This window comes from Hipposideros armiger, unplaced genomic scaffold, assembly GCF_001890085.2.
Source record: "Hipposideros armiger isolate ML-2016 unplaced genomic scaffold, ASM189008v1 scaffold_92, whole genome shotgun sequence".
Classification (NCBI taxonomy): domain Eukaryota; kingdom Metazoa; phylum Chordata; class Mammalia; order Chiroptera; family Hipposideridae; genus Hipposideros; species Hipposideros armiger.
In genome coordinates, this window is record NW_017731442.1 from 890,328 (window position 1) to 903,903 (window position 13,576).

Sequence of the window (13,576 nt, forward strand, 5' to 3'; positions counted from 1 at the left end):
TTTTTTTTTTTTTTTTTTAGCTGAGCCATCCTGCCACCTGTTGGCACCTACTTTATTTTTCTGTGGAGATGATTTCCCCCAGCCCTGGGTAGGCTAGGACTGCACTGAGACCCAGACCCTATCTTGACACGTTTGCTGGGTCTGACGTCCAACTTGATTTTGAGACCCCATGTGCCTGGGCTTAGATGGCCTATTGGCTGTCTTTAGCTACACTTATGATTTTGGATTCAACATGTCGTTTGCTAGTCTTTGGCTTTGGGAAACCACCAGTGGCCACTATTCATCATTGACAGCTAGCTAGCTGTTCAGAGCTGTGAAGACTGGTTTTCTTCAGTGATGCTGTCTAGGGGAGTGGTAATATGCCCTGGGAGTCCCTCCTAGGAACCTTTTCCCGAGGGGGCCTGGACTTGCTATGCCTGGGAGGACAGGGCTTTCCAGAGAGGAAGAGGGTAGTGCTGAGAGAAGCCAGGCACCGTTGCCTTTTGGCAGTGGTAGAAGTTCCTGGTTGAGCTGGTGTATAAGTGGGAGGGACAGAACAGAAGAAGGACTGGCAGAGGTGGAATGGGAACCAAGCCTACTGCTTTCCAGGATCTTCTTCCCCTAGGAGCTGGGCCACCCCCTGCAGCCTGGGAGCCCCCTCCACCCAGCCCCACCCTGGGAAAAGCTGTAGCTGAGGTTCTCACAGGTCCAGCTTCAAAGTATGGCTCACACTTGCTCTCCTCCTTTTGGAGTGCAATGAGGCAGGCAGCAGAGACCCCAGCCTCTTCTCAGTGGTGAGTGACTTAGCTGCCTTAGGCACCACATGAAAGCCAGGAGTTGTTTTGCAATGTGCTTTTGTGATGGCCTTGGGTGTTTTTAGCAGGTGACTGGGATTTGGCAGTTGAGGGAGGCTAGCAGGAGGATCTTATGCTTGATTTGGAAATATGACTCGAATTCTGATTTAGAGGCTTCCCTGATAGTCAGCTGGATCATCAGCCTGGGGACAGTGGGTATCCCTGAGGGACTGGAGGCCTGAATGGGAGGTGAAGGAGAAAGCTACTCTATAGGGAACAAATTCCTAGGTTCTAGGGACAGACTCCTCAAAGTGAAATGCTCCCCTCCCAACCCTCTCCCTGCTTGGGACCTTTTGCATGTTGAGAGGGAAAGACTGAGTAGGGGAAGTGTCCCAGAATCCCAGGACCATCCACCTGTACAGCTAGGCTACTAGCAAACTGGGGAGCAGAGGGGAAGCAGGGGCAGACTTGGCATCCTTGGCTAAGAGCTCTTTTGCTCTTTCACTCGCCAGGCTTGAAAGCACCTCCCTGTGTACACTCTTTCCCATCCGCCCTTTCTTTTCTCTGTACTTGTCTATGTCCTTAACTACCCTGACGGTAATCCCGAGTGTGGCTCGGGGTTAATTTTCACTGCCAGAAGCGGTAACCCCGAGCCACACTCCACACTCGGGATTACACTGCAGTGTCCCAGGGAAGTCCCTTACCTGCTCCCTGCGATCCTGCGGTGTCCTCCTGTGATCGCTGACGAGAACGCCGGCCGATGACAAATTGCAGTGGTTTTTATTTGATTACATTATTGAATAAAATTATGTTATTTATAATTATTTATTATATTGTAATTTGTGATTTTGTGTTTCAAACTTTATCATACCTGGGATGCCTACTAGACTCTTGTTTGGACAGATTTAAGTGAGTAATTCCTAAGAATTACAGGCCTACAATATAAAACAACAAATTTCCATGCAAAACAATGTACCGCTTTGGGTACAAAATTACTGACATAATCAGACCGCCAGGGAGGTTAAGGCCACAAGCCCAGGTGACCTCAGCCTTGGCCTTCAGCCATTTCCAGGCCTGACTCCTCTGGTAACTTGGGGCCTGTTGAGTGGCTTTGGCCCCTGCTCAGCTGTGTGGTCTGTTCACTGTCCTCTATCTCCAGGCCTTCTGGGGGTGGGGGAGGGCTGGACCTGGGCTTTCCTAGGAGATACAGATGTGCTTCTCCTTGTTGCTGCTTCTCCACCTCTGACCCAGGGGTGCCCTGCATTTGAAAAAAGGGCTTGTGGGTTGTAAGCAACTGGGATGCTTTTGCATGAAAGGATGTATTACTCATCAGCATGCTGAGCAAACAGGGATATATGGTCACCCTGATTAGAAGCAGGAGTCTTAGGGAGCCAGCAGATGCCTGGCATTTTTTAGGATCTCTTCTGTCTGTGCTTTAGGAATGAATGGATTTGCCTTCTGTGACTGTGTCTTGCCTGGGGTCTGGACTCAGCACTGGCAGGTCCCCGCACGTGGACAGCAGCTCCTGGCATGCTGCCTCCCTTTTCCAGTTTTCCAAGTCCTTTCTCATGGGTTAGGGACACCCACGCTGCCCTCGGCCTGTTTTTCTGAGCACTCTGTCTCAACTAGTGCAGCATGTCTCAGGAGAGAAGGTACCTAGTGACCCCAGCCACTGGCCCAATGCCACAGGAGCTAGCTGGGAAGGGCTTTTGGAGCTCTGGGAACCCTCAGGCCTGGGACTTTCAGGGTTAAATCCTTGGCCCAGCAGGACTGCCCCTAGCTCTTTGGAAGGAGTGAGTGTGAATAATAGTGGCAGTGGGGAAATTAGGCTGGGGGCCATGGGGGGAGGGGGTCTGGTGGGTGGGGAGTCTGCTTGTTGCCCAGGAGGGCAGAGAGAGCCTCCTCTGATACCTTAGCTGGCAGCGCCTTGCTTTGGGCTGGGGAGTAGACAGGGAGTGAACTCAGGTGCTCAGTAGTCTCTGACCACCAACCTACCCCGCCCCACTCCCAGTTCTTCATGCCTTGGCCATATCAGCTTCCAGGGCACAGCCAATTCTGGCCTCTCATTCAGAATGGGCCCAGGCTGCCCCAGGTGTGGTGGGGGTGGGGGTGGGGGAGTGTTTGTTGAGCAAAGTTAGACAATGATGCCTGGTCATGAGCATTTTCTGTCAGGAGCTCTGGGCTTCCTGGCATTTCCCCATCCTGCCTCTTGCCTCGTGTCTTGTCTACCAGGAGAGGGACCTGAGAAACAAGGCAGGACTAACAAGGGAGCCTCTGGTTAGTCCTGAATTAGTTCTTTTCTTTGATACTTTCTTTTCCCAACTGTTAGTGGCTGGTAGGCGGTTTAAGGTCCCTGGGTTTCCTGCCCAGAAATGCTGGCCCCGGCTGTACCTACATCCCTTCCCCAGGCACTGGCACTATTTAGGCTGTCCTTTCCTGGAATCCCCTGAATCAAGGTGGGTCTGGCTCCTAGGGCAGGCCGAGACCTCCCCTGACCACAGGCTCCTCAAAGCCAAGCCAAGCCTTTTCAGGGCTTTTTCAGCAAGACCCAGGTTATGGCTGTTCTGCCGTATGTGCTGGGGAGGGCGTCCTCCCCGGTTGGACTTTGACTTCTCCACAGCCTAGTAAACAGGTTCCTCATCTCAGCTCCTCACTGTCCTTATCATTCTGTGGCCAATCTCAGAATCCCCAAGATGGGGGAGGGGGTTGGTAATATTCTTGAAGGAATAGATGGGCTTCCACCACCCAAGCCCCCATCCTGGCTCACTGTCTTCAGAGCCTCTTCTGGCTTATGATGAATATCTAGTGGGAGAACAGCAAGAAGGAAAGGAAGAGTTTTGCTCCTAGCTCCTTCTAACCCTGGGGTCTGCATTGCTCTGTAGGCTCTCTAAGGGCTTAGTTCAAAGGACCTTAGGCTAAAAGAAGAGTGAGGCAGCCAGTCCTTGCACAGCTGCTGGTAACCTGATCCCACTGGATCTTTGCACTCTAGTAGAAGGGTCCTGGGAAAATCCAGGCTGGAGATGGGGTGAGGGTAGGCCAAAGTTACTGCAGGTGGGGCTGGGTAGGCTGCAATGGGGGAGAAAGCAGGCAGGGCAGGCCAGGGTGGGCTTTTCTCATTGCCTGTCTTCTGTCTTGCAGGTTGGAGGTACTCCATGACACACACTCGGAGAAAATCCCTTCCCATGTTGAGTTCAGGCCCCACTGGCCGTCAGGAGCCCCTGCAGATGGAAGGCAGCAATGTGGAGCAGGGAGTAGAGGGTATGGAGTCAGGCATGCCTGAGAGTCCAGGGCACCTCACAGGGCGCCGCAAGAACTACCCGCTGCGTAAACGCCCTTTGGTTCCTGAGAAGCCCAAGGACTGCAAAGTGCTGCTGACTCGCCTGGAGAATGTGGCCGGTCCACGGAGTGCAGATGAGGCTGATGAGTTGCCTCCTGACATGCCCAAACCTCCCAGCCCAGCGCCATCCAGTGAGGATGTTGGCCTCACCCAGCCCCGCAAGCGGCGCCTGGCCTCCCTCAATGCTGAGGCCCTCAATAACCTGCTCTTGGAGCGGGAGGACACGAACAGCCTGGCTGGCAGTCGCCGCAGCCGAGGGGGAGACCCCAATCGCAGTCGGGACCGCAACCGGACCACTGGGGGCTGGTCTTCCTCCAAGAAGCGGCCCAGACTGAGGGACCTCGGAGGAGGAAGTCGGGACCTGTCCCCAGAGCCAGCACCAGATGAAGGTGCCCGCCGAGATGGTGACCCAGCTCCCAAGAGACTGGCCAGCCTGAATGCAGCTGCCTTCCTGAAGTTGAGCCAGGAGCGAGAGCTACCCCAGCGGCCACCTCGTGCCCACCCAGAAACAGATGGGCGCTCCGCTGAGCCACCAGCACTGAAGGCCCCGAGGCCAAAGTGGGCCAAGGTCAATGGCAAGAACTATCCCAAGACCCGGCAGGGGGCCAGTTCTGGGGAAGCTGCAGGCCCACCTGGCTGGCCAGGGTACCCAGAGGAGCCATGGCTATCTGCCACCCCTCGTGGGCCATCCAGCCAACCACCTTACCAGCAGCCCCTGAGCAAAGCTCTGGAGAGCCCCTTGGGGCTGCGCCCCCACCTGCCACTGCTGATGGGTGGGCAGGCAGCCCTGAAGCCAGAGCCTGGACGCCCAGGAGAGGAGTCACCTGCCCCCAAGCAGGAACTGCATCAGCCCTCTTTCCCCACACCCCAGCTGTCGCCCCTGCCAATGCCTGGCAACCCTGCCGACTACAGGAGCCTGTGTGGTCCGCCTGAGCTTACTGCACTAGGCAGCTTCTACCTGTACTGCAGCCAAGATGGGCTGCAGTGTGGAGGCTACTCCCCTTGCCCCATGCTCCCTGAGGGCAAGCTGTCCCCAGTGGCTGCACCTACCGAGGGGCTCCTCTTGGCCCCAGGCTCAGTGCCTGTGGGTACTCCTTTCCAGCACCCTCCCTGGGGCTCTCGCTATTGCTCCAGTGAGGATGCTGGAGTGAATGGCTACAGCATCTGTGAAATGTTGCCCCCGTCTCTTACCCACATCGGCACTACCTGTGGCGGCTGTTCCTACAAAATGCCTTTTGCAGCAGGTAAGCCTTCCTGGGGTTGGGATGTACCAGGGAGTCTCAGACACGGTGTCCCAGGAGGGTGGTTCATGGATCAAGTGGAGCTCCTTGGGGTCTCGCTACTGCATTGGAGGTAGGGGCTTTGAGAGGGGAAGACTCCCCTCTTTTTGTGCCCCAAGCCTAGGAACATTCCCAGAAAACCATGTTTAGCTGTTAGCAGCCCTACTCTGTCCCTGCTGTCTATGCAGAGTTCTTGGTCTGGAAGGTAGCATTGTGGAAAGTGTAAGGAGGGCCTCTCCTTCTTTGCCATTGGGATACTCAGACTCTGAGTAGCAAGTTAGATATTAAAATGAAGGCTTTTGTCAAGATGTTCCCCTGTCCCTTCTACCCTCCTCAAGGAAAGCTAAAATTCCTTACCTTCTAGGAGCCCATACCATCTGCATACTGGCCAAGTCTTGGGAAGGATGACTTGGGAAGGATGGGGGTACCAGGCCCAGTAGGTGGTGCCAGCTGTGGTCAGACAGCTTCACCTTGGCCATTCAGACCTTGAAAGAGAAGTAGTGCCCAGTTAGAAACACCTTGCTAGGGGTGGACGGGGTGGTCACACTCCAAGAACAGACAGAGTTCCCTAGCATAGACAGGGTGCTCTCAAGGCCCGTGGCTTTGGTGTCTGCCTTCCTGGCAAGACTCAGACACCTGAAAGGCTTGTGCTGCAGCTGATGAGACACCCCCACAGTGATCTGTCTTCCCCCAAATTGGCAGGAGTGTCCTCACGTGCCTCTCCAGGCTCCCTTCTTTCCTGGGTGGAAACTAGGTGACCAGAGCCATCCTGTCCAGCAAGTCTGCCTTGCTTGTGGTGAAGTGAGGGGCCCGGCCTTCCCAGGACTCTCCCTTCCCCTAACACTCCTTATTGAAAGGGGTCTATAAAACAACTTTATAGACCAGTTGACTCTGGCCAGACTGGTTGTTTCAGATTCTAGAGTGAGTTGGAGCTCTAAGAAATGAGAATAGGCTGCTTCTTGGGCTTTTCTTCCTCTTTTGTAACACTCTTCAAATCTGGTGTCTAACCTGTTGGGACCCTTCCCCTGAGATACCAGTAAGCACCATGTGAGGCACTGTTCTAAAGCACTTTGCAGATGGGAGGCCACATGGCATGTAATTGAGCATAGACTGTGGAGCTAAACTGCTTAGAGTGAAATGTTCTCCCCCACTTACTCAGCCATGTGACCATGGGGCAAACCAGTAACTGCTCCATGTCTTTTTCTTAATTGTAAAATGAGGATAATGCTGCCTGTCTCATAGGGTTGTTGTAAGGATGGGATGAGTTCATACATTGATAAGAAAAACACCTAGGACAGACTACATGATATTTGCAACTACTACTTCTATTGCAAGGCACTGAGAGAGGTAAAGGAACTTGTCTGAGGTCACACAGCTAGTAAGTAGCAGATATGGGGATTCATATACTGGGCTGTCTGATTCCAGTTCCCTTGCTCCTAAGCACTGAGGAAGCCTTAGAGAAGATTAAGTCAGAGCTAGAAAAGCTGTTCCCATTACCCATTCCCTTCCTTCTTTCAGGCTGGAAGGGGAGATGGAGATGTCTGTGAGTCATCTCCAAGGTCAAGAAAAACGCTTGGCCAGTCACTTGAAGGCCCCTGACCCCACCAGCCTTTGGGTTCACACTTAGAATTAAGACAGGAGCAGGCTCTAAAAGCAGAGGGCCCTGGGGGGTTACTGCTTATCCTTACCTACCCTGACCCCCTCTCTCCTTTTCTCAGAAAGCTGCAGGTCCCTGGGCCAGCTGGAATTTCCTCTCCCAGAAGCTGGCCACCCAGCCTCACCTGCCCATCCCCTCCTGGGATGCCCTGTGCCCAGCGTGCCACCTGCAGCAGAGCCTGTCCCCCATCTTCAGACACCCACCTCAGAGCCCCAGACAGTAGCCCGCGCGTGCCCTCAGAGCGCCAAGCCTCCTAGTGGCTCCAAGTCAGGTCTTCGCACAGGCTCCAGCTGTAGGCACACTGTGAGGAGCAAGGCTGCCCACAGGCCCAGTCACCCCAAGCAACCACGTGTCCAGCGCCCACGCCCACGCCGCCGTCGCCGTCGCCGCACTAATGGCTGGGTGCCTGTGGGGGCTGCCTGTGAGAAGGCCGTCTATGTCTTGGTGAGTACCAGCTCTTAGCTGATGGGGAGAAGGGAGGGTGGCAGTGGGGACATAGGACCTGCAGTGAGGTGGGTCCCAAGAAGCCTGGCTCTAGCTACTCTGAGAGGTGACAAAGGGCTCTAGCTCATTCGTGCTCCAGGAACCAATCATGCTGGCCCAGCCTACTCCCCCAGCCCTTGCTGATCCTGTACTGTATGCCTTGGGGAGGTCAGAGCATGCACAGTCAGTCACAGCTAGTGGCTGCCATCTGTGTCACTCATTCTCAGGGAAGCTATCTGCAGTGTCTTCACCTTTCATTCCTTCTCACTCTCCCTTCTATCTTGGCTTATATAATGGAGGGCTTTCATGGAGGCTTTTTGGGTAAGTATGAGTATGTGTAGGAAAAATTGGGATAGGCAGAGAAAACCAGTGATACGGGAACATCTGGGATGATGAAGAGAATGTTGACTAAAATTTATTCAGCACTTCTTAGGTGTCACAACTGAGCTAAGCACTTTGCATGCATTATCTGCCTTCATCCTCACCACTACTCTGTGAGATATGTACCTCATGTTTCTATAATTATTCTCATTTCACAGATGAGGAAACTGAGGCTTAGCAGCAGATTAAGTAATTTGCCCAAGGCTAGGCTACTTCCAATGATAGTTTAAGGGTCAAATCCAGACTGTCCCATTAGGAAGTTTGAGGTCCTACCCACTGCCAGGGGCTTGGAGTGAGAGAGCCAGCCACTGGGATGTGGTGGTCATGGTGCAGTCCCAGAAGCTTCGGGGCCACTTTCCCACCTGTTTCCATTTCTCATCCTTTTTCCAGCCATGGGGACTCTCCACCCCCATCCTGTTCCTGAAAGCCAGGCTTAGGGAGAAGGGGCTGCTTCTGCAGTTTTCCTATCCTTAGCTGTTTGACTGCCCTGAGGAAAGCATGAAAAGGATGTCATTCCTTTTCTTCCTCCCTCCCTCCCCCCGACTCTTGAGTGCACCCCCACAATCCTGTTTGTGTCATTGGTTTGTTGCTTAGGATGAACCAGAACCAGCCATCCGAAAGAGCTACCAGGCGGTGGAGCGGCATGGAGAGACCATCCGAGTCCGGGACACTGTCCTCCTCAAGTCAGGCCCACGAAAGACATCCACACCTTATGTGGCCAAGATCTCTGCCCTCTGGGAGAACCCTGAATCAGGTATCCCCTGCCTAGAGCTTGACCTGGCACTGGTCTCCTCGTGTTCTTGGCAGAGTCTACCTTCCACTTAGCCAGGGTCTGTCTGCTGCTGAGGGCTGCAGGCAGCCGTGTGACTTGGGTTGGATCAGCTATTAACCTTTCCAGTCCCCAGGACCTGGGCACCTGTCTCCCTTCCTCACCTGTCAGTGCTTTTTCCCCCTTCTCCCTCCATGCCTAACAGCATTCCAGGCCACGGAATGCCAGGCTTGGCCTGAGACAGAGGACATGGGTGGTTGGAGCCTACAGGATTGGCCCAGCGTTGAAGTTGGATGGGCTTCCAGGGCATGTGGCCAGCCTGCCTGCCTGTCTGAGTAACTCTGGGGTTGCCAGCTCAAGCCATGACTGCTTCTCTTGTCCCCCCAGGAGAGCTGATGATGAGCCTCTTGTGGTATTACCGACCAGAGCACTTACAGGGAGGCCGCAGTCCCAGCATGCACGAGGTGAGCTGCTTGGCAAATGGGTCACAGAATGCAGGGGTGGCAGAGGGTGAGGTTGTGGCCTAAGAAGGTGATATAGGGAGGGCAGCCATGGGCAGTCAAGCTCCTAGACGTGTCACCTTTGATGCCAGAGAACCTGGGAAAGGGGGTGGGTTTCAGCCTCTTTTCCCAACCCTGCCTGATTCATGTTTCAAAGGGAATTGTCCTCTGTCTTGAAAGGGGGGCAGAAAGGGAGCCCGTGAGAGCAGGGTGCTAGAATGGAAGCAAGTGGATATGTCCTCCTGGTGACAGGAAAGGGAAGGTGAAGCGGTACACCTAGCCCCCTTTGATACCATCTGCAGCATGAGAGGGAGGGAAAAAAGGGCTCCCTGTAACACCCCTTAGTGCTCTACCCAGTGGTGTGCTAGGAGCAGTCATGCCCTCTGGGTGTGGTCCCTCTCCCCCAATCTGGCCTTTTACTCATTTGCCTCACTGGGACTTTTTGGAAAGATGTGCACCACCTTCCTTCTCCCCTGGACTGTTAGGGAGGCGGGGGGGCGGGGGGGGGAGTAGGAAGCTGATTACACTCGGGCTGGAGGAGGCACCTGGCTTCTCCAGAGTAGCATGTGACCTGCGAGGCACCTGGAATGAATGCTTAGGGTGCCAGGTGAGGAGCAGTTAGCCTCAAATTCCAGGGAAGTCCCTGCCTTTCTGGGCACTAGCTGGAGTTAGGTCAGGAGTCTCAGCAGAGGAGTTAATGTCTGCCTTGTTCCTGGAGTTAGGTGCTTCCAACCCCTGTAGCCGACCTCCTCCTCCTCTCTCCCCTTGAGCCTTTGCAGAATGAAGTCTTTGCATCGAGACATCAGGACCAGAACAGTGTGGCCTGCATCGAGGAGAAGTGCTACGTGCTGACCTTTGCCGAGTACTGCAGGTGGGTGGTGCCTGGTGCCTTTGGCTAGCCTCTCCCCCCAGACTCCCCAGGGCTGTTTGAGGACTGCCTGTGATCCCCACGGGGATCTCACGGAGCCTGACCTCCCAGAACTTTCTTCCTTACAGCTTGCTTCTACCATCTGATTTTTTTTTTTGGAAGAAAAAAACATTGTTGCAATCTAAGGCAGAATGGTTGGGCAGAGTTGGGGTGGTTACAATACTGTCCTCTGAGAAAATCAAGAAGAATTGGCAGATGGGAGGGAGGGAGGCCCTGGCAGGTGTGGTTCCCTAGTGACAGAGGAGGTAGACTGGCAGTTGGCATAGAGGGCATATAACCCCAGGACGGGGATGGAGGCAACACCAGCCCTTGCAGGGGCAGGAAGGAGCATCCCAGCTCTCTGGACAGGGTGGGGAAGGAATTGGTCTTCCTGCAAAGGTGACTTTGATAAAGACAGCAAACTTTATGTCACTGCAGATTCTGTGCCATGGCCAAGCGCCGAGGCGAGGGCCTCCCCAGCCGAAAGACAGCACTGGTGCCCCCCTCCGCGGACTACTCCACCCCGCCACACCGCACAGTGCCCGAAGATACGGACCCTGAGCTGGTGTTTCTTTGCCGCCATGTCTATGACTTCCGCCATGGCCGCATCCTCAAGAACCCCCAGTAGCCTCCTCCTGCCCACACTGGGGCTGCCCATGGGCAAGTGGGGCTCGGGGCAGGGGGCACTGCTTTGAAGCACAGCACTTGGTTAAGGGTCCACAGGAGCTTGAGGTTGCTGGCCTGTGGTTCTCTTGGTGGGAGGGCAGGGGCCTCTTATGGGTTCTGGGCCCTAGGGGAGGGAAGGGGAGGCCAGGATATAAAAAAAACATCAGAACCCTCAGCTTGGCCCAGGGTACCTCTCTGTGGTTCCTAGGCAGAGACTCCTGAAGAAGGAGTCTTTCATGAGGCTGGGCCAAGCCTGAGGGGCATGAGGTCCTGGGGGGAGGAAGGACGTCCTTCAGGAACTAGGCCCAGCAGACCCTTTAGGCTCATTTCAGCCCTTCAAGGGGGAGTGGAGCCAGCTTTACCTCACCCACTGTGACCCACTGCTTCCCAATCAGCCTGGGACCAGGCTCTTTCAGATTCTAGTACGGCTCTGAGCTCATCCCTTTTGAGGCATAGAGAGCCAGAGTCTAGCTTCCAGAGCATTGACTTCCTCTTCCTGGATTCGGGGCCTTCCCCTGGCTTTCCTCCTTTGCCCCTACAGTAGCCCCTGGTGCTGGGACAGGTTACCCAGCCCTCAGTTATGGGTGTGGCCCACTTGTGGGAGTCAGCTTCCTGTTCGCCTCCTGATGAGGGGCCACTCAGCAGGTCTGGCTTTCCAGAAGTTAACTGATCAACATGTAGTTTGTCATGTCTGGGAGGGCAGAAGAGAGCTTGGAGGGGGTGGGGGGCAGGGGCAAGGAAAATTGCTACCTGATTTATTGAAGACTTTTCCTCTTGCCTTACACTTGGAGGTTCTAGGGGACCTCTTGCAGAACTTCACATATGACTCTTCAAGCCACACCCACCTGAAATCAAACCAAAGGAGTGCTGTGGCTCCCCTTGCCCTGCCACCCCTTACCCTAGTCTTTTGTAGATTGCACTAATTTACATCCCAGCGAGAATCAACACTGTATCTATCGGTCCACAGACCTGCTGAGCTGCAGCCACTCACATTCTAGGAGCTAAGGAACGCATTTTCAGTTTGTTTCTGTTGCCCAGGGGCCCTGTTCTCACCTCATGCTGCTCCCCAGAGTAAAATTAGGAAGCTCAGACCCCTGTTGTCCTTTCTAGGACTAGGCCCTGGCCCTGGGGCTCTTTGCGAGGGGGCTGGAGCAGCCTGATTCTTTCTGATTTGTACCAAAGAGGAGCATGGTGAGGAGAGCAAGAGGAGCCTGATGTGGCTTGGGTCTGGCGCTGGGAACCTGCTTGTGAGCACTTCCATAGGGCACACCCTGGGGGTTAGGAGCCAAGGAGGGTAGCACTGAGTTCTTCTCCTCCAGGGAGGGGCAGACACGGACCCAGCAGGTTAAGGAGTTGGCACTGGGTGAGGGCAGTCAGACAGGGTCTGAAGATGGAGGTGGAAGCGAATTCCGAGAGCACTCCCAGGAAGCCTGGCCCTGTGCTGTCCCCAAGGAAATGGGCCGCTCCTGCTTGGTTATTGGGGTGGGGGAGGCCTAGAGGCTTCAGAGGTAAATTTACACAGGGGAAGCCCCAACTCCGCAAGAGAAGGGACTTAGTTTCCCTTGTATGGAATAAGCTGTTTGGAGGAAGGCATTGGTCTGGGAGTGTGTGGTACAGTAGAAGAAATCGCCAGAGTGGCCGTGGGGACTCTGGAGAGTCAGCTGTGGAGCCTGCTCATTCCCAGGGTGCTGGGCCCTTGCTGCAAAGGAGCTCAGCCTCACCCAGCAGGAGAGATCAAGGTCCTCCTCCCAGGGTCTGCTGCCCAGAACTTAAATGCTTTTGAAATCTCTTAGATGTTGAAATATTTTTTCGAACCTGAAAATGCAACTGGTAGAATTTCGATGGAAGCATAATTCATGTAAAATATATTTTAGTTGATATTTTGTAAAATGCACTTTTTGTGTGTGTCGACCCTGGTTTCTCAGATCTGTATTTCAGTGTTTACAAGGGAGGGAGGACCTTTCCTTACCTCCCTTTTGACAGAGATTAGAAGTACTTCTTTAAGAAAAAAATAAATTTGAAAAATTGTATTGATTTAGAAAAGGATCATCTCCTTCGTGTCCTGTCATCTTTTTATGCGTGAGTGTGGAGGGGCTCATGACTCTTTATTTTGGAGGTCCCTCCTGACACTTGCAGTGCAGGGGCTCACTAAGGTCAGTAAGCGAAGAGGGCAGGCAAATAGGGGGAAAGCAGAGAAAGGAGAGGAGACAAAGGGAATGGGAACTTGGAGTTGACTTCTTTAGCATTGTGGTAGCTAGAGTCACCTGCTTGGGCTGTGTGAAATCTGGGTTGCCAGCACTCACCTGGCCAGTGACCTGGGAACTGGTCCCCATATAGGTGTACAGTGAAGCTATCGCCTCATCATCCCGGGTCACCCCCCCTTGGGGAGCTGGCCAGCAGAATGCCTAGGGCCTCAGTGTCTAGCAACTGGCATTCCTTGCCAAGGGAATGAAGACCACATCATAGAGCCGAGGGTTTGTGACTGCCATGACTCCTGGTTCACCCCAGCCCCAAAGCCTCAGTGTTCACTGTGCTCAAGGTGGGGCAGCTGTGAGGCCTTGAGCGTTTTTAGGAGGCAGAGCATGGCTGCCCAGCCCTGTTGCATTTTGGCAAGGACATCTGGGTAGGTGCATTTCAATAGAGGTTATTAGGGGCATGGACAGTACCATGGACTTAATAGTACTGCCATCAGTGTGCTGCCCACAAGTCTGCTGAGTCCCAAGAGTCTCCTGTTATTTTACAGATAGGAAATGTATGGAGACAAGTACGTTGCCCAAGGACTTACCCAGAGTAAGTGACTATTCTTGTATTCAGACTGCCTCA

At 54.0% G+C, this 13,576-nt stretch overlaps 1 protein-coding gene across 3 annotated transcripts in view; it reads left to right on the plus strand.

Annotated features, from left to right (window-relative positions):
• The window catches only part of BAHD1 (bromo adjacent homology domain containing 1), a 28,103-nt gene extending 15,301 nt beyond the window's left edge, over positions 1 to 12,802 (plus strand). For 2 of the 3 annotated variants that reach the window (XM_019644921.1, XM_019644920.1), the window contains 6 exons: positions 3,912 to 5,354; positions 7,109 to 7,491; positions 8,506 to 8,665; positions 9,068 to 9,144; positions 9,951 to 10,051; positions 10,526 to 12,802. In XM_019644921.1, the coding sequence (XP_019500466.1) occupies positions 3,926 to 5,354; positions 7,109 to 7,491; positions 8,506 to 8,665; positions 9,068 to 9,144; positions 9,951 to 10,051; positions 10,526 to 10,715 (2,340 nt within the window). In that variant the 5' untranslated portion in view covers positions 3,912 to 3,925 and the 3' untranslated portion in view covers positions 10,716 to 12,802. The remainder of the gene's footprint in view (positions 1 to 3,911; positions 5,355 to 7,108; positions 7,492 to 8,505; positions 8,666 to 9,067; positions 9,145 to 9,950; positions 10,052 to 10,525) is intronic. The other variant, XM_019644922.1, reaches the window with a different exon arrangement.
• Positions 12,803 to 13,576: the final 774 nt, after the last annotated feature.